A 27,590-nucleotide genomic window follows, 5' to 3' on the forward strand; every position below is an offset into this window, starting at 1 on the left:
CACAGCTACCAACGTCTCTAAACCCAGAAAGTGGCCGACTGAAGACCTGGCAGACTAAAATAGCCCTGTTCATATCAGCACGCCTCCCTCCTCCTCCTCTGTTCCTGCTGCCTGTCTGCCAACTTCACAGCCCGTCTATCTAGGATGGTGTAACACAACTTCACAGTCATGTCTATCTAGGATGGTGTAACACAACTTCACAGTCTGTCTATCTAGGATGGTGTAACACAACTTCCCAGTCCGTCTATCTAGGATGGTGTAACACAACTTCACAGTCATGTCTATCTAGGATGGTGTAACACAACTTCACAGTCTGTCTATCTAGGATGGTGTAACACAACTTCACAGTCCGTCTATCTAGGATGGTGTAACACAACTTCACAGTCCGTCTATCTAGGATGGTGTAACACAACTTCACAGTCCGTCTATCTAGGATGGTGTAACACAACTTCACAGCCCGTCTATCTAGGATGGTGTAACACAACTTCACAGTCTGTCTATCTAGGATGGTGTAACACAACTTCACAGTCCGTCTATCTAGGATGGTGTAACACAACTTCACAGTCATGTCTATCTAGGATGGTGTAACACAACTTCACAGTCATGTCTATCTAGGATGGTGTAACACAACTTCACAGTCATGTCTATCTAGGATGGTGTAACACAACTTCACAGTCATGTCTATCTAGGATGGTGTAACACAACTTCACAGCCCGTCTATCTAGGATGGTGTAACACAACTTCACAGTCTGTCTATCTAGGATGGTGTAACACAACTGCACAGTCTGTCTATCTAGGATGGTGTAACACAACTGCAGTCTGTCTATCTAGGATGGTGTAACACAACTTCACAGTCCGTCTATCTAGGATGGTGTAACACAACTTCACAGTCATGTCTATCTAGGATGGTGTAACACAACTTCACAGTCCGTCTATCTAGGATGGTGTAACACAACTTCACAGCCCGTCTATCTAGGATGGTGTAACACAACTTCACAGCCCGTCTATCTAGGATGGTGTAACACAACTTCACAGTCCGTCTATCTAGGATGGTGTAACACAACTTCACAGTCTGTCTATCTAGGATGGTGTAACACAACTTCACAGCCCGTCTATCTAGGATGGTGTAACACAACTTCACAGTCCGTCTATCTAGGATGGTGTAACACAACTTCACAGTCCGTCTATCTAGGATGGTGTAACACAACTTCACAGTCCGTCTATCTAGGATGGTGTAACACAACTTCACAGCCCGTCTATCTAGGATGGTGTAACACAACTTCACAGTCTGTCTATCTAGGATGGTGTAACACAATTTCACAGTCCGTCTATCTAGGATGGTGTAACACAACTTCACAGTCCGTCTATCTAGGATGGTGTAACACAACTTCACAGTCTGTCTATCTAGGATGGTGTAACACAACTTCACAGTCATGTCTATCTAGGATGGTGTAACACAACTTCACAGCCCGTCTATCTAGGATGGTGTAACACAACTTCACAGTCCGTCTATCTAGGATGGTGTAACACAACTTCACAGTCCGTCTATCTAGGATGGTGTAACACAACTTCACAGTCCGTCTATCTAGGATGGTGTAACACAACTTCACAGTCCGTCTATCTAGGATGCTGTAACACAACTGCTAACAATAGCATGAAACGGGACCTTTAACACTATTGTCTCAGAATAAACGTTGATAGAACATAGCCTCTTGCTGTGAGACAGTGATTGTTGCACACACACACACACACACACACACACACACACACACACACACACACACACACACACACACACACACACACACACACACACACACACACACACACTCTAATGTGCATAATGCACACATAATGCACACATACAGTAAATACAAACACAAATTGGCCGTCTCACTGTCTTTACCGAGGTGTGAAGTCGTCGGCATCGTATGTGTCGTCATGGAAACCCAAAGGAGTTGCTGTGCTATCTTAGGCTGGCTTTACACGGTGAAACTTGCACGCAACTTTAGTTGCATGCAACTTAGGTGAAACCAAGTTGCAAATGAATTGCATGGTATAAATCCTTCTGCAACTCACTTGAAACTTCTGTGAAACTCAGCCGCAACAGTTGCAAAGCGCTCAACTTTGTGGAACTAGTTTCATGCAACAGCCAATCAAAATGCTGAGAACCAGTCAGCTGATCACATAGGCTCTGGCTGTCTGAATCAGTGCGCAGTCTCAGAAGACATCTATATGTCAATATCCATTTATAGTCATAGCGCCCCCTACTGGCAACACAGAAAGTGGTTTGTAACTTGGCCGTACATGCTCACACGTGCACCAAACTTCACATGTTTGATGAGCATCCCAGCCTGAAGACATCTAGATGACCATTTAGAGTTATAGGCAGAGCGCCCCCTACTGGCAACACAGAAAGTGGTTTGTAACTTGGCCCTACATGCTCACACGTGCACCAAACTTCACATGTTTGATGAGCATCCCAGCCTGAAGACATCTAGATGACCATTTGGAGTTATAGGCAGAGCGCCCCCTACTGGCCACACAGGAAGTTGGAGTAACTTTATTGTAGATTGTCCAATCTGCTCCAAACGTGTCATGCATAAGTGTCCATGCCTGTAGACATCTATATGTCAATATCCATTTATAGTCATAGCGCCCCCTACTGGCAACACAGAAAGTGGTTTGTAACTTGGCCCTACATGCTCACACGTGCACCAAACTTCACATGTTTGATGAGCATCCCAGCCTGAAGACATCTAGATGACCATTTGGAGTTATAGGCAGAGCGCCCCCTACTGGCCACACAGGAAGTTGGAGTAACTTTATTGTAGATTGTCCAATCTGCTCCAAACGTGTCATGCATAAGTGTCCATGCCTGTAGACATCTGGTATATGTCAATATCCATTTATAGTCATAGCGCCCCCTACTGGCAACACAGAAAGTGGTTTGTAACTCGCCCCTACATGCTCACACGCGCACCAAACTTCACATGTTTGATGACCATCCCAGCCGGAACACATCTACATGACAATTTGGAGTGATAGGCAGATCGCCCCCTACTGGCCAGACAGAAAGCGGTTTGTAACTCGGCCGTACATGGTCACACCCGCAACGAACTTCAGATGTTTGATGAGCATCCCAGAGCATTGAATGTATTCTGATCCATGCGGAGCCAGGATCTACATGGGTTAAAAATAAGAATATTAACATGTTGTGAAGTATAGTGATCACATAACTGTTCAATGCTATGCTATATATGTTTTAATGATAATCAGTTATCTATATATGAAGCTACAATTTCATACTGTTGTCACAAGGTGGCAACAACGAGCTATTTATTTATTTATTTTCCTTGAATCAATCAATAAATTTGAGAAAAATAATAACAATGCACTCACCGGAGGCTCATTGGATCAAGCTCCTTGAAAAGAGTGTGAAACGATCCACTGGTATGTCTTTTAAGTAGCCAGTCCTTCACCCACATACGTTTAACTTTTTTTTCATGTTGTGTTTTTTCCTCCTCCTCCTCCAACATATCCATGAGTATTAATGCACTAATAGCTCTCTTCCTATTCTCGGGGCCCGGGACAGCCATATTTTATCTAACAAAGTAGCTAGCTAGCCAACCAGCCAGCCAGTGCCAGAAGAAAAACCGATACAACACCTCCGAGTCCGAATTGATATTTTCCAGCGAGAAAACGATATGAAATACGATACAAAGATGCAGAATGACAATTCTCACTTGAAAAAGTGAAAAAAGAAGAAAACCATACAATAGATGAAAAATGACCAATCTAGCTAGCTAGTTTTGCTGGAAGAAACTGCCAAGTTGCACGAGACTTGATTATTTTTTAATTGCTTTGTGTAACTGTGAAGTTGCATGGAAATTGGGTTGCATGCAACTTGCAACCTGCAACTAGTTGCGTGCAAGTTTCACCGTGTAAAGCCAGCCTTAGAGGCTAAATTGCACCAGTGTCTAATGACAGATGGCGGCAGGCAGCTAAGGTGGAAATGATTGTAGTCAGTTTGATGGCTGGCTGTAGTGTGAAGAAAGATGTTTCCCATAAGCACACGCCAAAACTGCTCCAGACCACATACAGTATGCGGTTACCAGATATGGATCTGATGTCATCTGAAGCAGCAAAACAACAACGTCACGTGATACGGCTTAGAGGTTTTGACCTGGCGCTGACTGCATTACATTAGTTATATCAGAGCTTTTTCAAAGTGGGAGGCGGGCCTCCACCAGGGGGGGTTCCGAGCAGTTTCGGGGCAGGCTCAGTGAATGGAAGTGAAAAAATATTACATTAGTTATCAAAATGAGATCTGATAGAATAGCCTAAAATGTGTGTGATTTGGTTAGAGAGATACAGAGATACAGTAGTTGGGGGGGAATTTTACAGTTTTTCCCCGCTTTTCCAGAGTCAGAACAAATAAATGCCTTCAGATAGACCTTTTTATGATGTCTGAAGTACTTCAAACACCAATATCAGGCTATCTTGGCTCAATTGTTGAGTGTGTGAGAGCAAAGTGTCTATGGGTCAGATCAAATAACATAATCACGATCCCATTATGCATCCAGGAATTGAGTGAGGGGGGGGCTCCTTTTTCCAGGCGTTGCCTGGGGGGAGGCCCACAGTCTCAGACTTTGAAAACCCATTTTATATTTTATATTATATTGTTCTGTATCTATAGTCAGAGCACAGACCAGGGCCCAACTGAATCTAAATGCCATAGTGACAAGAAAATAATTAAAATCATTGTTTGGGTCCACTGAGATACATGATCTTTATTCTATGTCGATGTTTGGGTCCAACATCGGTGTGTATTGACTGACCACATGTTTAGCTGCATGACCTAAAAGAGCTTGTAATGTATTTAGCCAAAGGCAATTCATGTTTCGCCTGGTTAAAAACGACCCGGATCCGTGAAGTCACATTCCGTTTCGTTTCATGGACCCGCCTGGACTCTAGGGGTGTCAAAAATAATCGATTATAAGATGCATCGCGATGCGGACCTGCACGATTCTGCATCGATTCACAAATGTCAAAAATCGATTATTATTTTATTTTTTTATTTTTTATATAATCAAATAAAATATAATGGAAGTACATGCAGTTGTTTATTTTAATTATGGATCATAATACAATGCAATTCTAAATGCACTTTTATTTTAAAAGTAGCCACACAGTGAGAAAAAAGAAAGTGAGAAAAAAAATCATGTATTCGGGAAAAAAAGTGATGCATCGATTTAAGATGCATCGAGATGCATCGAGATGCATCGATAATCGAATCGAATCGTAGCCCTCTGAATCGTAATCAAATCGAATCGTGAGGCCAGTGAAGATTCACAGCCCTACTGGACTCGGAGCTGTGCACTGTCGTTTCAGTGGCTGGAAGAATTCAGTCCTTCATCCAATCAGCATGGGATCCAGTCAAATCCAAATCCACTCGGAAGAACGGCGAAAACATCTTTTCCACTGAGAAACTACAATGTTACATACTCCTGTTCTTGTTTAATTGCTGTTATTGAATCTATTTCTGCAAAAACTGCACTTATGGCTGTCAACGAATGTTGACGTTACTGCTCGAGCCGGAGAGCCACGGAGGCAGCCATTACTATTTTGCCTAGCAGCGTTCCTTATTGGCCGGTTACGATCTCAACTACGAGGCAGGTCCCTGATTGGCCCGTCTGCCTTGTGGATTCTGAAAAAGCCCGCCCCCGAGCCAGACGTATCGTCCCACGATATATCGCGGTATCAAAACGTGACAATATGTATCATTGAGATGAAATCTCATATCGCGAGCAAAAGAAGCTGAACATGGTGACACTGATCTGCATCTGATTGCATGCTCGCTCTCCTTTTCATTGCTTTGTTTGAACAGACGAGGGACGTTACAGACACGGAGGATGAAAATGGTGAAAGTACTCAAATTAGCGTGGAGGATGCCCCCTCAACTTACAAATCGATCACAAAAAAATATTGTTAAAATATCGTATCGTATCGTTATCGTGAACCCAATATCGTGTATCGTATCGTATCGTGAACTGAGTGTATCGTGACACCCCTACTAATTTATGTTGAACCTGAACGTTAATCCTAATCAATAGCACTGTGGACAAGGCTTATAGTTTCTCATGTAGTTTGATGTCATGGGTTATAGTTTAGAGTTAGAGGTTAGAGTTATTATGCGTTATTGTTTCCTCCATTGTACTTTTGCATGCCATTGAAAGCAACCGAACTGAAAACAAGCACAGATCTAAATGAGGCATGTCGGAGTGGCATGCAAAGTGATGTGCTCTGGGGGGAAGCAGTAAGAGGAAGTGTCTAGTCAAATATGTGCAAAGGCTTTTTGTCTGTAAAGGAAATCTGTTGTATCGACGCCAATCTGGAGATTGATAAGTTAACTGCTCTACTGAAGTCTTCAACTTCTCCATTTCCAGGCATCAGGAGTATCCATCACCTCCCCCAAGATGATCTTTCCATAGACTTATAATAGTCCTCCTGAAACCTGGTAGATGTTTTTCCAAAGTCTCATGTTACAGCATGTTACAGTGATTTTAATGGACATCAGATGGAACCATGGAGGTTTAGATGCTTCTGGCATTATTTGTGATAATTTCCTTCTGCTCATCCTCAGCTGATGTCGCCTCCTCTGAACTCTCTCAGCAGTAATCCTCTACTCCGTAACCTGTCCTGCTGTCTCTTTGTCTGAGCCTCCCCTCAACAATTGTGGGCAAAAGTCTCTTCTGTTTAGGTTTAGTTAGTGTCCTCTAGAGAGGGAGTGGCGTCAGCGGAGGACCAAAATGCGAGACTCATTAGCCAATGAACAGCCAGGAATGGGTCTCACGCTACTTTTGCATGCTAAAATAAAGCTAATAATGTACAATTTGATTCAAGGGGGAAAAACCCTTTCAGAGTACAACACAAACTGTCTATTTTGCTGCAACTCGACAGTGCTGCTTAATCCAGGACCTTACTTCCTGGAACTCTTGAGAGTAAAAAACTGGTCCATTGGAGTGAATGGAGATGTCGGGACTCTTCTATCTACACGGCTCTGGGTTTAGTTAATGGTGTGTCTCCTAAAATCAGGTAAAAAGGTAAAGTAGCGAGACCTGTTGCGCACCACAGTGTACAGTGACACAACTGTCATATTCAGAAAGTTAAATGTATTCTATACCACTGAAAACGTACTCATCTGTAGTTAATACGCTCCTTTTCTAAAATCAAACTCAAAGCTGTAGAAACACTATATCTGCTTCATTCAAACACTTGTGTCTCTTACGCCAATAAAATGTGTGTTAAAAAGAATCAGAGACAGGGCATGTGTCGTGTCGTCATGGTTACAACCCAAAAGATGTGATATCAGTGAAAAGCCCAGGATGTCCTCTACACACTACAACAGGTTTTTATTGTGATAGCATTATGGTTCTAGAAATTAAGACCAGAGAATAATATACACTAATGTACAAAAATGAATAGCCTTTTTTTTGTGGGAGGACCTGCCTGCGGTAAAACAACTTTTACCACCAAGAGCCCTATACATCGTCGTACTGTTTGCGACATTTTTATTTTTAGGATATATGGTTGGGATGACCACGACCCAAACTAATTTGATTAGGTCTGGTTGTGCTTGGCCTCATGGCCTAATGGGTAAGGTGCTTGCCTTCCAATCTAAACACTGGGGTTTGATTCCCAGGCAAACCCCATACATTTTTAACAAGCACTTTCTCTTTAAGCAACTACCACAATTTGGTTAGGGTTTGGGTATGGTTGTGGTTAACCCTAACCCTAATCTTAACCACATCTTTTTTATTACTTGCTGCAGGCTTTCAGGAAGAAGCAGTTGCGGCGACCAATCAAATGAGTTTGGGGCGTGGCCATCCCAACCGGATCCTAGGAAAAAGAATCTTGCCTACTGTGTAGAGAGGCAGTCCTAACCTATTCACCCTATGTAGAAGAGACAGTCTGGCTTGAGAGACTAACAGGAAGTGTAAACACAATCGGAAGTTCTGATTGTGTTTACACTTCCTGTGACTCATAAACCCTAGTCTGACTCTCATATGTGAGTCAAACTAGGTTTGACCAGGTGAGTCAGACTAGTTTGAGCAGGTAAAACAGCGTTTTGAACAGGAAGTCATGACACAATGGGTCAAGTGGGCGGGGCTGCATAAGGTGAATAGGCTGAAAAAGGATTTGTGTAACACAAGAAGATTTTGAGAGGAGGAAATTGAAACCATTGAAAACAATGAAAACACTTTTCACATCACATGCTGCCTATTTCCAGCATCTCACCTTGCTCACATGGAGATTCGTTGAAATCCATGTGTGCACGTGTGATACTGAGTGTCATTGTCAATCTATGAACTGTTGCGTGTCACACATACCATTCATATTGACTGTGTATTAAAATATCTTGATAGAGATATGCAAAATATGCAACCCCCAAATCACCTTCAACTTGTCATTTGCATTTCATTTCAATGGCACAAACATTTGAATACATTTCATATTAGGACCGGATGCTCAAAGATGAGCGAGGGTTTCTGCTTCTCCAACAGGCAAATGCTAGAGAGAGCGGAGTAAGGTTAAGGTTAAGGTTAAGGTTAAGGTTAAGGTTTAACGGTTAAGGTTTAAGGTTTGCAAAGGGGCAGATTGGAGCCGATTGTAAACAAGCAGGAGAGTAGAGGAGAGAGAGACACATGCAGGTATAGAACGAGCGCTCGGAGAGACAAGCACAACCTCTCCACATGTCCGATGACATCACTTATGGCCAATGGGGGCGGGGCTGCTCGATACCCAGGAAGCAACAGGTTCGAGGAGGCTTGAGAGGGAGATGCACAATACTGGACCATAGCACATTCCCTATATAGGACTAGGTGACATGCAGCATTCAGTCTGCTTCAAAATAGACATGGAGAATCACTGTACTCACTGGTTTCCCATTCCTGTGATGTGCAATGGACAGAAGACACACACGCGCGCACACGCACACGCACACACACACAAACACACAGACAAGTACAGTTATACAAACGTGGCTGTATAGCGCAATGTGTGGTTTCACTGGGAGTCTACTTTTAGATATGCTAAAAAAAGACTCAACAGCACTTGGATACTCACCTGCATGCATGCACGCGCAAACGTGCACGCACACACACAAACACAGACACGCACGCACACACGCACGCACGCACACACACACACACACACACACACACACACACACACACACACACACACACACACACACACACACACACACACACACACACACACACACACACAGCTGAAAAACTAGATGTCTATATGCAGTTAAATTTGGACGTTCTTTGGGAAAATTCAGCTGTTTTTGTTAGTCTCTCTCTACCTAACAAACTAAATGCTAAAGACAAATTCTTTTACATAAAAGACGGTTCAGTTTTGTCTTTTGGCAGCGATAAATATATGCTTTACATGCTTCAATGCTTGATTTGTCTCCGTCACTGATAAGATGCAGGAGCCTCCAGCTCCACATTGTGCACAATTCTGCTGCCACATCAACAAAGACTAAGAGCGTGTTACAGGATGTCAGCGCTCTTGAAGCTTCACTACACTGGTGGTTGCCTATTCATTTGACCAAAGATTTTAAAATCGTTGCCATCATACTCTCAGGGCTTGGCTATATTAGGTCTGGCTGCTATACATCTCAGATCTTTTGACCCTTCAGACTCCTCCGCAGACCCCCCCCCCCCTCCTCCTCCCCATCTCACTGTGTGAGTGAGGAGCTTAAAATGGCAAAAATATGTGCCATCTGTTGTCTTTTCTTACAAACAGGATTATACCATTTATTTTCTTACAAACAGGATTATACCATTTCTTTTGACTTGGGGTGGGACTAAACAAAATCATGTTGATTTCTGTCTTTCTACCAATGGCATTGGCTTGTGAAATTGTGCAAGCCATCTCATTTGTGATTACGGCAACAGAATAAAATGTAGCCAATATCAGAGATTCACTTTTCTGCCCAACGATACATATTGTCACATTTTTGTACTGCGACATGGTGAAATCCCATATATCGTCATATCCCTATCTTTTTTTCCGGTTCTATTCTTCAGTTATCCTTGTTTCTAACTCATCTAGCATTTGTTATCGTTTGCATTCCTGTCTGTAATTTAAAACACTTTCTTATGATGATGATGATGATGATGATGATAATACCCAGATTATGAGCATGATAATGACAATACTGCGCACATTATCAAAATCCTCAAATTGCCAATATCAACATGAAACTAGCATGTGTGAGTGAGAAAACAACCCCACTATCTAAAGGTCGGCCATCTACTGGACATGGTGCCGGTCTGTGTCACCCTCACTATCAAACTGTACACACACACACACACACACACACACACACACACACACACACACACACACACACACACACACACACACACACACACACACACACACACACACACACACACACACACACACACACACACACACACACACACACACACACACACACACAGTGTGTACTGTAGGCTACTCCACCAGCAGAACGGTCAACTGGGACACATGGTGCTCAAGAGGAACTACAAACATCCTTTCAATGTCAGCTTCATAATAAACTCATGCTTCTCCTTGCAAGCTGATATACGATGGAGAGAGGAGGCTGGCTGACAGAGAGAGAGAGAGAGAGAGAGAGAGAGAGAGAGAGAGAGAGAGAAAGAGATGGGGAAGTAAAAGCAATAGCCAAAAATACCTCAAGCATTTGAGTTCAAGGAGGAATGAATGCATGCTTTCTCACAAGCTATGCACTGTGTGTCTGACTTATTAGCTTTGCCAGAACTGAAATAATCGGGTATTTAACTTTTAAACTGTCTCGCAGTGGTTCGGAAAACACTCAGTGGTACTTTTATATAGAAGAAGACCTCTCCCGTCTCCTGCATATTCCATGAATGTCACTGTCAAGTCTCTGATCTTCCAAACTGCAGGCGGTTTGAGTTACATTACATATACACACACAAGCAATGTAGCAGCAGACTGCTCTGTTTGATGTGAATGCATAACCGGCTGTAGGCTGCACGGGCAGGCGAGGCAACAACATGGCAATCAGGCACTATGAATGATAACAATTGCAAAACGTCAGTTAAAGGCTATAAAATCTTCCACCAAACTCTGATAATGTGCTCGTTCGTTAACGTTAACAGCACAGACTGAGATGTTGGCTTGCAGAGAGAGAGAGCGAGAGTAGAGAGAGCTGTCAAAAAGCTGGCACGGAGAGCACGTTTGTTTGCATTATCGCTCCCAGCATCTACGCTGCCTGCCTTCTGTGAGAAAGATTAGAATTATTAAAGTATAGTCGTGACAATGTAACACTCGTTTCTTACCTGCAAGTTGACGGTCTCAAAGGTCGGCTGCTTTGTGTGTGTGTGAGTGTGTGTGTGTCCTGTCCGGAGCGCTCACAGACAATCTCTACTTGGCAACCTCACCTAACCTGACGCTGCCAGATCGATGAGTTTGCTTCAAATATCTGTTTCACAAACAACATCCATCTGGATTCGGCCAAGCTACATTGCTGAAGAGGGCGGTCACTTTTTTCAAGCTACTAGGCAGGTGATTGGATGGACCGTCTGTCTGTCACCGTCTGGGCTTGCCAGCGCCAACCAATCAGATCGACTTCCCTTCATGACGTAGCAGCGCCTGATCAGCTAGGACTACAATTGCTAATAGTTAGCATGGAGGTCGCAGATTTTTTGCTGTTTTTGTAAGGTGAATATTGGGTGCAACCATTGACTATTCAATTTGCCAAAAGAAAGAAGAATTACTGCAGATGTCTGACTGAGGATGAAGTGCAGGTAGGCCATTTTGCACGTTAAATGTAACTGATTGGATTAACTGATGTTACGCTAACGATAGCAACATTTGGAGGTTGGGGTGCTACGTCTGATGATTGATGATTAATGTTAACGTTAACAGCGATTCATTCATAACACATATCGTTGTTCGTTTCTTCAGGGAACTGATGACACGATATGACACCGAGTGGCACGCACCCTGGACGGCTAACGTCATGGAGACGCAACGCTCTCTAGCCTTTATGATCATGGCAACAACCAAATGCTTTGATACAATATAATGATTTAACGCTACTATTTAACTGGTGAATTTTAGCATATGTGTCAGTGGAATGGTAGATATTTACGCATGACTGGAGAATGTTATTTGCTTACTTTTGTAATAATAAACTAAACGGAGAAATGACGGCCGTGTGTGGTGTTGTTGTTACATAATCTGCTGGTCTTGAGGCACGATTGGGTCAAATGATAAGACGATGTAAATGCATAAAGATGTTGTCAGATGAATCTGCGAAAGGGAGCTGCCTGGAGCCCAGAGGACGTCAACAGAGAAGAGGAAAAACACCCTGGTTATACCATGCAGCATGTATTTGGATATAATCTCTAACTTTAAGAATGGTTCCTTGTTGATATACCGTATTCCTAGTATTGGCTCCCATGACGTTTGTTTACCCCCTATCTAAAGTACAAGTGCAAAATCTTAAGCTACCGGTATGTTCTATCGATAAACCAATTTCTCGAATAACAGCTCCAAAATATCAGACATATAGGACTACTATGCTAGAGCTATATTCACACTTCACAGTATAATTTATGCAAGCGGGGGAAAATATCAGATAAACTGATTGTTGTATTGTATCCTGAGATCTTTAATCTCGCCTGTATAACATAATATGTCACTCGGACACCAACGTGAGTTAACGTGGTTTATTAAACAGCAGCCAACATTCCAATCATAGCAGAATACACTTCAGCTAGCAGTAAAGGGACAATACATCACACTGATCTTTGCAGTTCTGTGTTGATTAGCTAATAATTCAGTGGCATTTTGATTAACGTTATGATTTATTTCGATTTGGAACAAAAATTATGGTTTAACAGATTGCATGTTTACTGGGCTGTGGTGAGAGTGAGAAGGGCTTTGTGTTTGTGTGACTTGCGTGAATGGCTAGCCGTTAGCCATTACAGCCTTACAGCTAATAAGTTATCCCAGCGTAGCGGTCTGAAGGCTATCTCCCCAAATTCTACAACAATGTCTTGTTTACTAACGTTCATAGTTGATAACATTACAGCAATACAGTTACGGTTTCGTACTCACTGTAAGATCAAGTGTTTAACGTTTATGTTAGCTTATTGTTTTGAATAGAATGTTTGACTAGCACACTGGAGCTAGCCTCGGTAGCCGCCGCCATGTTGAATAGTGAAAGAACTACAAACGCAGAGGCGCCTCTCGGTGGCGTCACACCCGGTCTCGCCACAGCCCGCCCCTAGCTCACGCTGATTGGTGCGCCTGTGTGGCGGCCGGTTTGAATGCATCTCTGAGGCCAGGGCCAGACTGAGGTGGATTGTGAATTTGTGGAACAATGCCGCCCCCGTCTGGTGGAGTCAGGCTAAACCTCACCCGCAGCGCGAGGCTAAACTCCGCGTGACGTCACATCAGTACAGGAGGCAGAGGGCGGGGACCGCAGCCCAGCCAACCGACCAATCACCGAGCTAGCAGTGGCGCACAGGTAAACAGTTCTGCTTCACTATTGGTCAACTCTCTCCATCTGTGGGTCCCGTGTTTTGGACAGTGATAATAATAGGCTATTATTTTGTAGGTTTACAACTGCAAACTGCAAAATGGTGGTGAGAAATCTACTTTACCATCAAGAAGAGGCCTAATGTTCATGAATCTGTATTACGATAACAAGTGCACCCCATAATAATTCCATCAGGGATAAATAATTTATCATCATCATCAACTAACTGGATGCAATTACGGTATGCACTATTAGCTTTTGTTTATTTATCTAGGCAGGCTGGCTACTATAGAACCTACTTTATTCAACTATTTTATTTGACTCAAGAGATTGCTGCACAGGATGTAGCATTATAGTCTACTCTACTCTACATTCTACTCTACAAATTTAATTATCCATAGAAGTTATGGATAACTTAATTTTGTAGAGAATCTGGTGGATCCATTTCTATTAGATTCCCATCCCATCTACTGTATACAATTCAAAAATCGTTTGGTCTCCGGGCGTTGTCAACTTCTGGTCTAGTGTACCATCTAGTGGAAGACAGGATCCTGATCAGCCGGATCTCATTTATGGAAAATAGTGTAGGCATAGCTCAAACTTAAAAACAATGCAGTCACATCTAGCCAAAGCATTCAACTTTTGCACATCAATACAGATAAACTATTAAGGCCAAGATCATGTTCGAGCCCCATGGCCGTAAGGCCTTGGGCCAGATGGACCCCTCAGTGGTTCCCAACCTTGGCGTCGTAACCCCAGATTACAGAAGAGGATTAGGGCCGCATGTGAAAATGTATTTGAGTTCTGAGTTTAAGTCAGAATTCTGGGAATGAGAATTGGCATCATATCACTGATCACATCACAATTGCTCGATTAACATCACTGATGACATCACAATCGTGACAGACACACACCGCCACCACACCGCCACCCACTTCCCCAATTTTAACAAAGACTCTGATATCATCATTGAGTGACGGCATCAGTGATGTCATCAGTGTGGGTCACGCAAAAAAAGGTTGGGAATATATATATATATTTTTTTTTTGTTCTTTTTCCCCCTAAATGGGTAGTGTATCTTAGGCCTGCTGAATACTGACTTCATGAAGACATCGTACACCTGCTTTATTTTCTGGTTCTATGAGGTTATAGCTGCATAATTGCATAGTATAGTATAGTATATACCCTTCTAAAATTGTGTATTATGTGATAGGATTGTTGGGCTATCATAATCATAGTTTACAATAGGCTATATAGTACAGTACTGAAGTTTTGTCGTTCCCGACTTTGGACGATAGATGGCGCTATGACATAAACGGAGTTGTACTTTTGGTGCAACGTCGACAGTGAAGTATCAGTTGCCTAGTGACGGAAAACTAGCTACTGATGATTTCCTGTGTTTTCAAAATCTTCTTGCTGGGACTTTAGCGTTAGCTGTTAAAGTTTTTCAATCAGGTTTCATGCCTGGGTTATTTCTACAGCTACAGTATGAATAGAAACGACACTGGTAATCGTGCTGAGAATCTCGTGTAACGTTCCAGATCGCTTTATGAAGACTTTGTGAAGAGTGATGGATAATTATCTTTTCATCAGAGTCGTTGGGAAAGGTAGCTATGGAGAGGTGAACTTAGTGAAACACAAGACAGACCGAAAACAGGTGAGACGACACACGTATGCATGGGATTGGATGGATACAGCAGTTCAGGTTCACCCTCTGTCACCAAGCTTGACGCTAGAAAGGCAGCCAGCTAATGTTAAGCTAGCCTAGCAGATCAGCCGAGCTGATCCACGCTTGAGACGGTGCTCAGTGTCACACATTTGAATGCATAAGGTAATTGTGATTTACTGCAGTACTTCTAAAGTGGGGTTCTTGAAGGTATACCCAGAAAACACGAGGGATAACGTTAGTTTAACTTGAACCACTAGCACAATAAAACGGTATTGCGGACCATTATGTTCATATGTTTCCCTTTCTCCACTGTACATACTCCTACTGAAAAAGTCAAAGTTAGGTCGTTTGAAAATACACACAAGTGATAGTATATGCACTTGAGTGTCATGGAAGCATCATTGGAATCCCTGGTATAGGAAGTCAACACTTGTCAACAAACAACATTCAGCACCCACCTAAGAATAAGCAGCACACTAGAATAATGCTAATTTGTGTATGAAAAGCAATCATTTCTTTGCTGTGCAGTGTGCACATAACCAGACTCCAATTCAATGCCAATAGGCCTAATGTAGGAAAAGCGCTAAATTTTGTATCATATGATGGATGACCTTTAGGTTTGAGTCTTAAGTTTTCTGGTTTCTGGATTTGTTCATGCTCGTAATAAACATGAATCCTATAACTTGAAAACTCGAATCCAGGAAGGGTGAATGTGCCTGTGTCTTTGCTTTTGCCAGTATGTCATAAAGAAGCTGAACTTGACCACCTCCTCCAAGCGGGAACGCCGTTCCGCAGAGCAGGAGGCACAGCTTCTGTCCCAGCTGCGGCACCCCAACATCGTGACGTACAGGGAGTCCTGGGAAGGAGATGACTGCCAGCTGTACATCGTCATGGGCTTCTGTGAAGGCGGTGACCTCTATCACAGACTCAAACAGCAGAAGGGAGATCTCTTACCTGAGAGGCAGGTGGTGGAGTGGTTTGTCCAGATAGCTATGGCGCTCCAGGTGTGTTGTCATTTGCGAAAGAAGTCAAAACGTGACGCTGTCTTTTATATGGCAATATCTGATTGACTGTTATGATTTGGCTTTGTAGTATCTGCACGAGAAGCACATCCTTCACCGGGACCTTAAAACGCAGAACATCTTCCTGACAAAGACCAACATCATCAAAGTGGGGGACCTTGGCATCGCACGGGTCTTGGAGAACCAGAATGATATGGCCAGCACACTGATAGGGACGCCTTATTACATGAGCCCAGAGCTCTTCTCTAATAAGCCTTATAACCACAAGGTATTTGGAATATCCGCTTACTTGATATCATGATTTTTGAATCCGTATAGAATACAATTAGTCTGTGGTGTAGACCATACATTATTGTACTGTATGTATGTGTCGATGGCAATAGGCATCACTTAAAGGGGCCCTTCACTGAAAAATAATGCTGATTTATTTTTGCACATGATCTCGCACATAATCTGAAAACTGTAACAGTTTTGCAGACACACCCATTTAGTTTTACAGTGATTAAGAGTTGATTTGAGTTAAGTTGATGCCAGTGATGTCTTGTAATCAATACAACCCAATGATTCAGTACCTTACGATGACATCACTGCCATCAATTTTACTCAAATAAACTCTCAATAACTGTGAAATAATCAAATTAAATGAATGTCTGCAAAAGTGTTCGGATATGTGTGAGATCATGTGCAACATAAATCAGCATTGTTTTCCAGTGAACTGCTCCTTTAAAAATTAGCTGTACTATTATTTTTTATTTAATCTTTCCCCAGTCGGACGTGTGGGCCTTGGGATGCTGTGTGTACGAGATGTCCACGCTGAAACATGCCTTCAATGCAAAGGACATGAACTCACTGGTGTATCGCATTGTAGAGGGAAAGGTGGGTTTCATCTCAAGTTCCAGCTTTTATTATGAGTTTTTCAACAGATTTCTCAAAGTGACTCCCTGAGAAGTGAGAAGCGGACTATTTTGGAGAGAATCAATATCAAAATTGTTCTGGGACTTTTGTCTTTTTGGCTGGGGTTGAGAATAGTCCTCATGTCCTCGTCCCAAGTAACCATAGGAAAGCTGTGAACTTAGCACTCGGTGAGCGTAGCAATCTCCATCTCAGCAGTTCCACAGAATCAGGCTTTTAATCATTGATTCTTGTCTAGCTAAAAGACTGCATGTTATTTTTGTCCACCCCTAAATATCTAGAAACCTCATTTAGGGCAATATCGTAGTTTCACACCGATTTCTACTGTAACGTTCTCCCTTGGTGTTGTCATCAGTTGCCACAGATGCCCAGTAAGTACGACCACCAGCTGGGAGAACTGATCAAGAGCATGCTGTGCAAGAGACCTGAGGACCGGCCTGACGTCAAGCTCGTCCTCCGACAGCCCTACATCAAGCGGCAAATTGCCATGTTCCTTGAGGCCACCAAAGAGTAGGTGGCACTGGCAGCAAACTGCATTTGTTTTTATTTCTTTCTCATTTCTTTCATTATTTCATGTCTGTTGTTCTTATTTTCTCAATTTGAATTTATTATATACTCTGATATATATTTCTATATTTCTACCCCCCCCCCCCCCCCCCCTTCCATTGCTCACACCTCTCCCACAATTAATTGCTAGCACTGAGTAGAAGTGATTGATCTCTTACACGTCTGTTTGTTTGGCTGTTCATCGCACCAGGAAAACTGCCAAATCAAGAAAGAAAGCTGTGGGCGTCGGCGGCGACAGCAGGAGCAACAGAGCAGCGTCTGTAGTGTCACCTCAGCCAAAAGCCGACAGGCTGCCGCTAAGTCCCCTGCCTGAGCAGCCTGCCAGGGGGAGACGGGTGAGAGGATGGAGAACAGCTCAAGTTCAAGCATGTCTATTCATATGGCCCTTTATCACAACAAGCATGTCCCAAAGACCATACAGAGAACGAGCCTAACTGGATCTAACTGATCAACAATCGGTCGTAGACAGAGTGATGTTAATATAGGACAAACATCAGGAATAGAAAAAGACACGAAAGCAGATTTGAGCAAGACGTAACAGCCTACCTATTCTACATAGCCTAATCTACCTGGCCCCACCACCAGCACACAGTAGCTCATGTGAAATAAGTTACAGGTTCCCATATGAGCACCTGATGTCATTTCCCATCACTGTTACACTTCCTCATTCCAATTCAAGTCAAGTTGCACTCTCAAGTTGCATTGTGTAAATATAACCCGTGCAGAACCATTTCTGAATAAGTTTCCTCATCGGTCTATGTTTATTTATATGTCTTTGTTTTATTCCCCTATCTTCAGAAAGAGATTTCACAACAACATAAGGACTGGAATGGTGTCACTGACCAACCTCCAGCCCAGACACCTCCAGCGCCCAAATCCCCGTCACCCGACGCTCTCAAAGGCAGCATTGTGTCCCTGGCAACCATCAGCAACATTCATGTTGATATCCAGCCACAGGAGGACAAGGACCCGATGGAGAAACAGGTTCAGCGGCCCCAGTCGGTCGTGTCAAACCACTGGGCAGGTAATGAACCCGTGACTCGCGGTGCGCCCGAAGACAAGAAAGGAAGAGGGAAACCAGATCCTTCTCCCCCTGCTGACCCCCTCACGCCCCCTCCCAAGCCGGTATCAGGTGTTGGGAGGAGGAGAGGAGAGGAGAGGAGGCCATCCGACGGATCGTTAGGTGTTCGTCCACAGACCACGCCGGACCCTGGGAATAGCTTTCCTTCCTTTGTGGAGAAACGGATGTTGGATGTGGACGATAAGGATGATACCATGGAGTTACTGAAAGAGGCTGGCCTGCAGATGCCAAAGCATGGAGTTGAGAGACATCCTGCTGCTGCTGTCAGTGTCACCGAGAAGAGCTCTGCATACAAACCCAGTGTAGAAGATGTCAGGGAGGTTTTGGACGTGAATATGGACACTGTGAACCTCCTCAAGGGAGCTCCAACACAAGGCCTTACCTCAGACATCCAAGTAAGTGATGGAGAGATACTTCTCGTTTTATTTCATTATAATACATTCATCCTTCTTCTTGTCTAAGGCTGGGCGATATGGACCAAAAATCATATCTCGGTATTTTTAGGCTGAATGGCGATACACAATATATATCTTCGGTATTTTATATGAAGTCCAATATTTTCTCCGAGTCTAATAACGGCGTGGCATGTCTTGTTGATAAATAATCATTATTAATGTGGATATAATGAGTAAGTGGGTAAAGTAAATAATAGAACAGCTTAGAACAGTCTGGTTAAGTTCAGAACATGTCATCAGTTTACTGTAATGCAGCCATATCACGATGTTACGATATCCAAAATCGAAGACGACAATCTGGTCTCATATCATGATGCCGATATTATATCGATATATTGCTCCAGCCCTATTGTCAAATGTTTATGTGTGCTAACTCCTGTCTTTGCAGGATAGCCTGGAATCCACCGAGAAGCTATTAGAGCCGTTTCCTCCTCCCGCATCACCGGTGAGAATTAAGAAGATCCATTCTGTTATCACTTCTCAGAACAAAACCCATAAGCAGACTGTATCACATTGCCAACATGTGGTGGCACAAAGTGAAGGTTTGCTTAATCTGGCAAGTGACTGTCATTGAATTGTGTGTGTTTAGGACGCGCTTCAGCAGGAGTCTGCCTTACAAGCCGGCGCCGCCGACACGGGCCTGTCCGCTGCAGCCCGGACCGCCCCGTCAGTTTCACTGGACCCGTCCGTCTGGCAGCAGCAGCAGCAGCACAGACAGAGGGACACCAGACGCGTACACAGGGATCAGGACAAGGTCAAGGTAGCATCAGGAAGTCACGAGTAGTAGTTGACACTTAGGAACTTGCAGGATTATAAGTGCACAGATAGGAGGGGCACATTAGCTTTAACATCAAAATATAAGAACAACAAACACAGACACTTCTCAAAAGAAAACCAGTGATGTCATAGGATTGCATTTGACATTATATTAAGAACTTGTGCTTTGTGCGAATGAAATGACGTGGAAAAATGATCATCAATTTCAGGAAACTTCTTTTTAATTGTCACAATAGTTTGTGGTATTGCGTTTGCTTTCCCGCACTGTTGTGACGAAGAGGGCTCATTGGCCAAGTACAGTAGAGGAGAAAATGGGCGAAAAAATCAGGGGGGAAAAGAGCATGCTTCCTCCGACACATGCACAGTTGGCAGTCGCTTCTTTTCACCTGACAGCGGGGAGCTTCATCAGGAAGGACGTAGCACGTGGGAGGATCACGCTATTCCCACCCGTTCCCTTCCGCCCCGAACAGGCCCCCCCGATCGACCAGAGGAGGCGCTAGTGCGGCGACCAGGACACATACCCCTAGTCCGGCAGCTTCTCACCCGCAGACACAGCCAATCGCGTCTGTATGGACGCCCGACCAAGCCGGAGGTAACAGGGGGGCGCGAGCCTGCGACCCTCGTGTTGGTAGGCAGGGAATCTACCGCTACACTACCCGGACGTCCCAACGTCAACCTTATTATAAGATTTCAATTCAATGAATCTCAAACAGCATCAGTTTGCATCTATGAATTTTTTATTAAATATGTTTAAAGTTACATTATATTAGAATACTGGCTAGCCAGTAAATAAAAAAAAATTGTGCGGGGGAGGGCAGCACAATAACTACAGGAATCATTGAGGTGAATTGAATTCATCTCAGGGATGTTGTATGTTGTTTTGCCTTCTGTTAGTCCAAGGTGTCCGCTCGCAGGCCTTTGCCTCCCCCTCCTGTTGGCGTCATCGCCGTGGAGGAGAGGAGGAGGAGGAGCAGAGGGAGCCCCGTGGCTGCATCCTGTCAGGAGGGTTTCTTATCACTGCCACAGGTGAGAAGAATGCTGCTCTACTCTGTGATATGTTACCGCACACACCCATGTCAATTGCTCTGAATTCTCCACCCTGCCCAAAAACACACTTTATGTGTGGGAAGAATACTTATAGACCATGGTAACATTTCTGCTATCTTTAAACCACAACAACTAATCATATTGGTTGGTGGTCTTCCAGGCAATTATACTGTTTCTAGGGGCGCACCGATCGATCGGCAAGCAATCTGTATCGGCCGATTTTGACCTCAAATATGCGATCGGCGATCGGCAATTTCTTTATATTAAAAAAAATTAAAAATAAAAAAGCCCTATCACTAATCAGACTTTCCAACGATATAAAATACAATGCCAATTGGTATTAAAGGGGAGAAATAATCGACCTAAAATAACGTTTCCAAACTTTCTTTGAGGAGTTTATATATCGGTGATCGGTAATCGATGATCGGTTGGGCAGATATTTCCCATAGGCGATCGGCAATCGGTGATCGGTGGCAAAAAACGTGATCGGTGCACCCCTAACTGTTTCATTACATTACTGTGTTTCGCTTTGAGAATTACCGTAAGCTTGTCAGTGCCTAATTTGACATCTACTGTATGCATTATTTGAAATGATTATTGTCTCTTAATGGACGTCATGGGCACTTGGGTCATGAAACCTATTCATCGCGGAAAAACAAATCAAAGGGTCTTTTCTGTAACGGCGTAGAAAAAGAGTAGAGTCCGCACACTGCTGAATGTATATCTCCCAGACGGATAGATTTATTTCTTGACGTTTCCGTCTCACACGACCTTCTTCAGACCTTCTTTCTGGAACAGCAGCAGTATAATACAGCAGTAGGCACTTGTACTGACACAATGCTATTGCCATTGCCTCTTAGAATGAATGATTTTCACCATAATAATAATCAAATAAATAAATCTTCAAATATGTTTGGAGCTCATGGTGAATAATTGAGGGACATGGCTGAAATGAATAGTTGAGGTTGATCAATCACACAAATTGTGAATATCTTTTTTTTTATATCTCCAGGACCGCCCTCTGACTGCCAGAGAGAGGAGAAGACTGAGACAGTCCCAAGAGAGCCCCAGCCAGGGTGCTCATTCTCATTCTTTTTTCTCATTTAAACTATTGGGAGTACATTTATCATTTAAACTACTGTAGTACATTTCTAATTGGGGTCCGTGGCACTTAGCACCTAAGGGAGAGTTCCAGCACCTGACAGGAGAACCAGGCACGATTGGCCGTGTCTGTGGGTGGGAAGCCGATGGGGGTATGAGTCCTGGTCGCTGCACTAGAGTGCTTCCTCTGGTCGGTCGGGTCGTCTCTTCCGGGGGGGAGGGGAACTGGGGGGAACAGCGTGATTCTCTCATGCGCTGCGTCCTGCCGGTGAAACCCCTCGCTGTCAGGTGAAAAGAAGCGGCTGGCGACTGCACATGTATCGGAGGAAGCATGTGTAAGTCTGGCAGAGGGGGCGGAGCAACGACCGGGACAGCAGGGGGGAATTGGCCAAGTACAATTGGGGAGAAAAAAAACCTGGGGGCGGAAGGGGGTTGGACTGGCAAATACAAGTAGTAGAAAGAAGCCAAATTGCATCATTTATAAGGTAGATTTGAACCAGGTGGAAAATATGACTGGCAGACTTTATAAGGATATTGAAAATATGACTGGCAGACTTTATAAGGATATTGAAAATATGACTGGCAGACTTTATAAGGATATTGAACATATGACTGGGAGACTTTATAAGGATATTGAAAATATGACTGGCAGACTTTATAAGGATATTGAACATATGACTGGCAGACTTTATAAGGATATTGAAAATATGACTGGCAGACTTTATAAGGATATTGAACATATGACTGGGAGACTTTATAAGGATATTGAAAATATGACTGGCAGACTTTATAAGGATATTGAACATATGACTGGCAGACTTTATAAGGATATTGGAGGTACTTTTCTTCATCTTAATGAATGATTAAGCAGAAAAGTAAATGCCTGTGCAAAATTCAGAAAAAGGCAGAATATCGGGAGGTGAAATGTGGGGGCATCTCTTTTAGAAGCCTCTGAGTAAATTTATTTTTCTTCAAATTAGCATTACAAATCTGTAAAGAAGAAAATTGTAGGTGTCCTATAATTATAATTTTTTTGTTCGGTTGCTCACTACAGTTTTCTGCCCCCCCCCCCCCCCCCTACAGGTGTTAGTGCTGTAAGAAGGGCGTCTTATGATGTCACTTCCTCCAAGGCTGAGCACCACAATGCTTCGGTTGTCCGATCTGTGTCGGATTCTCTCACTGAGGCCGACAATAAGGTATGAACACTCCAGAAGACTTTATACTACCACTAACTGTGTGTGATGCTATCATGAAAAGGAGGGTGCATTATGGCATGAAGCTTAAATTACTTGATATAGACCTGAACAGTCACGTGAGAGTTCTTGCCCCGGAAGAGAGTTCCGCATTCATTTCTCCATAGACATTTGAAGGAAAAACTCCGCACATCTCTCTTACGGGGCAGGTGCGTAGGACAAGGATATATAATTCACACAAAATAAAGAGAGTCCCGACACACTGTCCAAACTTGCAAAATTATAAATTTAATATTGTAACGTTTCGGTCTCAGACCTTTCTCAAAAAGGTCTCAGAAAGGTCTGAGACCGAAACGTTACAATATTAAATTTATAATTTTGCCATAGACATTTCGAAAAATCCTTATATAACGAGTTTTAAGGCTGGAACCAAGTCAACCTGTGACCTCGATTCCCCCCCCCCTCGTCTTCATGTTTTGTTTTTTGCTCCAACTGAAATGTTTTATGGTCACTCATGATTCAGTAAGTCACGGGTTAGCTGTGTTCCAGCCTTAAAACTGGTTATATAAGGATTTTTCAAAATGTCTATGGAGAAATGAATGGGGAACTCTCTTCCGGGGCAAGAAATGTCACGTGACTATTCAGCTCCATTAGCCTGATAAGCCGGATGAGACCTCATTAGTTTGATGTATGAATTATGCATTAAAAACAGAAGTCTGTGTCATAATCCCTGTGGAAACAATGAGGTGTGTTTTGACACAGCAGGATAGGTTGCTGGGGCGAAGATCAGACGAAGATGAATGCAACTCATCCACCAGTTCCACAGAGCGCTCAGAGGGCGACGGCAGAGAAGGGTGAGGGCATACAATACATTTAGCAGATGCTATATCCAAAGTGACTTACAGTAGCACATTTTGTCAACAGTAGTGAAATCAACTGTGCATCAGAGTCTATGTCAGCTAAAACTTTTTAAAAGGACTAGAGTAGCATTTGTAGAAAGTTTAGTTTAGAAAGCATTACCGGTAGTTGTATTTTTTTTTAAGAAGATGAGATAGAGATACCACACAGTGCACGTATTGTTTAAAACTGTTCGAAATCTCAAGTCCAACATAGAGAGCTGGCACATTACATGATATTCGTAACAATTCAGCCGTGAAATCCTGTTTTACTTGACCTATGTAACTTTGCAATCCACGATTCACGTGTTTATTGGTTCTCTGCAGGAAGAGTGAATCCAGCGACATGCAGGATCTAGTCCAGATGATGACGCAAACGTTGCGAATGGACGGCTCTACCACACTGCCAGAGTTCAAACTGAACAGGAAGTACAGGGACACCCTGGTGCTTCATGGCAAGGCTCAAGAGGAAGCGGACGACTTACCGATCAACGAATTACCAATAAGTTCGACGAACTTCCATACCCTCCAAAATATTTTCTGTCGTCATCAATCAGTCATGCGCTCAGGTGCGCTTTCTTCTGTTGAACATGTTCTTCTCTCTGACAGACTCCACCTCTGGCCCGGCCAAGATCCGGAGGGCCATCGAGCACCTGAGGACAGATGTGGTGAAGGGCCTGGGGGTCAAGCTGCTGGACAAAGTGCTGGAAATAATGGAGGAGGAGGACGACGACAAACGAGAAGTAGGGAACCAAACACTAGGGATGGGCATTTCTAGCAAAAACACTATTCGAAATTCGCTGGCCAAAGTCGACTTTTAATCGAAATTCGAAAATAAAAATAAAAATGTAAAACAAATTAAAAATGTTTTTTTTTTTTTTTTTTTTGTGAAATGTTGCATTGTCTCCCCTGATTCTAAGTCTAAGGCTTTATTAATTAATAGAAAAAGCTTCTGCTGTGGATTTTTAGCTCAAACAAGCATTGCACCACTGAAGTAAAGAACATGTTACATGACATTGACATTTTCGAAAATAAAAAACAGTTTTGACAATCATGAGTGGTTCATTAAATATTTAGTAGGCTCAGGTCTGAGTGCCAAAGGGGTGCCACGGTCACCCCCTCTCCCTCTTCATGGGATTTCATCCGCCATTCATTTTTCCATAAACCTTGCTTAAAATGCTTATAAAAATTGTTTTACTTGCTCAAACCAAGCGATTCGACTATACCGGTACTTAGAATCAGGGGAGACAATGCAACATTTCACTCACAAAAAAAATATATATATATTTTCGAATTTCTACTTTCAATAATAAAAGTCGACCTTGATAATAACGATTATTCGGAAATTCGATGCCCATCCCTACCAAACACGTAAAACACATGAGACATCATCAGCATCACACCTAGGCTAATGCTGTATACTCATCCTCATTAACGGACAACACAAGTTCAAGGGTGGCATGATGCAAGAAACTTGTCACGGTTTACTTGAGAAATGTCATTTAAGTGGCTTAATTTGGATATTTTTTATTACCCATTTTGTGACAGCGAGACAAATAAATATAAACAAATAACTGAACTGTTTTATCCTATTTTACCTACCTACTCAATGAGAAGAATTTTTCAGTACTTAATAGGTGCGTGAGGCAGAGTGATGTGCCCCAAATGACAGGGTCAGCCACTGCAATCGGTGAATGCCAGCTTCTTTTTGATAGGCTGATTGCAGTCAACAAGGCCAATATCGGCCAATACCGATATACGACAGATATATCGGTACATCCCTACTATGTATGTACAGTATACAGTGCATTTTGAAGTACATGCTAGCACACTCATTTCTTTCATTACATTTAAGGGCAGCTTTTTTTCCCCTTCATATTAATTTCTGTAAGCCACGATTAATACATGCTGTCTTATTTTCTAATTGCCTATGTAACATGCAAAGAACTGTTTCAATAGATAATACATAATGAGACCATGAGATTAACCTCACTGGTGTGATCAAGTTTAAAATGATGCATTCATATTTAGATCAGACTGTATGATCACAGTGTGTGCTCTTTTCATAAATCAAGAGCACCGTGCGAAGTCCTTTCACAAGCAGCACAATGGATTCTAATCAGTGTTGGGGTAACTCATTACAAAAGTAACATATTACATGTAATATATTACTTTTAGCAGTAACTCAGTAATGTAACTTATTACCAATAGGATTTCAGTAATATTATACTAGTTACTTTGTCAAGTAACACAAGTTACAAATTGAGTTACTTTCTTTTAATCAAAGCATATATTTCAAATAGATACAATCATTTCCTAATCAAATTGTGTGTTTTTATGCACACACAAAAAACCCACTATAGATGACAATAACAAAGGAAAAGGATAACATTTAGAATTTTGGACACTTTACACTTCAAGACACTTGAAATTATTTTTCGGGATGGTTCCCGGGCGGCGATGTCTTTCTGCCTCTGCAGTTATTCTTGGTGAAAGTAATGCAAAAGTAGTGTAATAAGTAATGAGTTACTCTACACAGACAGTAATATTGTAAAGTAACTTATTACTTGCAAACGAAAGTAACTAGTAATATGTAGTATATTACATTTTGAAAGTAACTTGCCCAACACTGATTCTAATTGTCTGAAAAGTGCAAACCCCAGTTGAAGTGGAGGTAAATCAGTGTTTTGTGACCATAGTGATCTCATCGGGAATCTTCCTCTCTCACACTGCAGCTGTGCCTTCGGGATCGAATGGGAGAGGAGAAGTACCAAGCCTATGCTGTGATGGTGAGGCAGCTGAAATTCTTTGAGGACGTCGCGTTTAAAGTGTAGAAAACGCTGTATATACTGTACCCACCCAGGCATTAGCCTGTGACGGCATTCCAATGACAACACTCGCAAGGATAACTGAGAACATGCGAGGAAATATCATTGCCACGTGCTTATAGACGGTTTTAACTTGACAACAAAAACATTCTAAATTGAACCCCCGCTCACTTCCTGTTGCAGTGTTTGCTATGGACATAAAAGAAAAAAAAACATTCAAGTGCAGGACTGACCATTCCGTGAAAACCGTCTATACAGCTGAGCAGCGAAAACAAAAGTAACGATGTCGAGTGAATATTTCTGCAGTTTGCCGAATGCTGAGAAAAAGGAAGTGCTGTGGGGTTGCGCTCTGGTGAAAACCGTCTATAGGGAGGGATCTTTGTCTTTGAGAGCAACACTCCAGTAGAAATCCATACGCGATCGCGCACACACAACCTGAAGGAGC

General features: G+C 42.8%; 2 protein-coding genes across 2 annotated transcripts in view; one reads left to right on the forward strand and one right to left on the reverse strand.

Moving 5' to 3' along the window:
* Positions 1-11,528, reverse strand: part of camk1b (calcium/calmodulin-dependent protein kinase Ib) — a 75,142-nt gene extending 63,614 nt beyond the window's left edge. The window contains exon 1 of the mRNA XM_083661895.1: positions 11,388-11,528. The gene's annotated coding sequence lies outside the window, so the exon portion shown is untranslated. The remainder of the gene's footprint in view (positions 1-11,387) is intronic.
* Positions 11,529-16,141: 4,613 nt separating this feature from the next.
* Positions 16,142-27,304, forward strand: nek4 (NIMA-related kinase 4). Its single transcript, XM_083661976.1, has 15 exons — positions 16,142-16,270; positions 16,359-16,556; positions 17,057-17,164; positions 17,556-17,710; positions 17,958-18,102; positions 18,566-19,243; positions 19,692-19,748; positions 19,893-20,063; positions 20,975-21,106; positions 22,140-22,203; positions 23,312-23,424; positions 24,184-24,275; positions 24,645-24,823; positions 24,927-25,060; positions 27,053-27,304. The coding sequence occupies exons 1-15, from the start codon at positions 16,157-16,159 to the stop codon at positions 27,149-27,151; spliced, it is 2,439 nt and encodes an 812-aa protein (XP_083518102.1). The 5' UTR covers positions 16,142-16,156; the 3' UTR covers positions 27,152-27,304.
* Positions 27,305-27,590: the final 286 nt, after the last annotated feature.

This window comes from Poromitra crassiceps, assembly GCF_964638095.1.
Source record: "Poromitra crassiceps genome assembly, chromosome: 27".
NCBI classification, from domain to species: Eukaryota; Metazoa; Chordata; class Actinopteri; order Beryciformes; family Melamphaidae; genus Poromitra; species Poromitra crassiceps.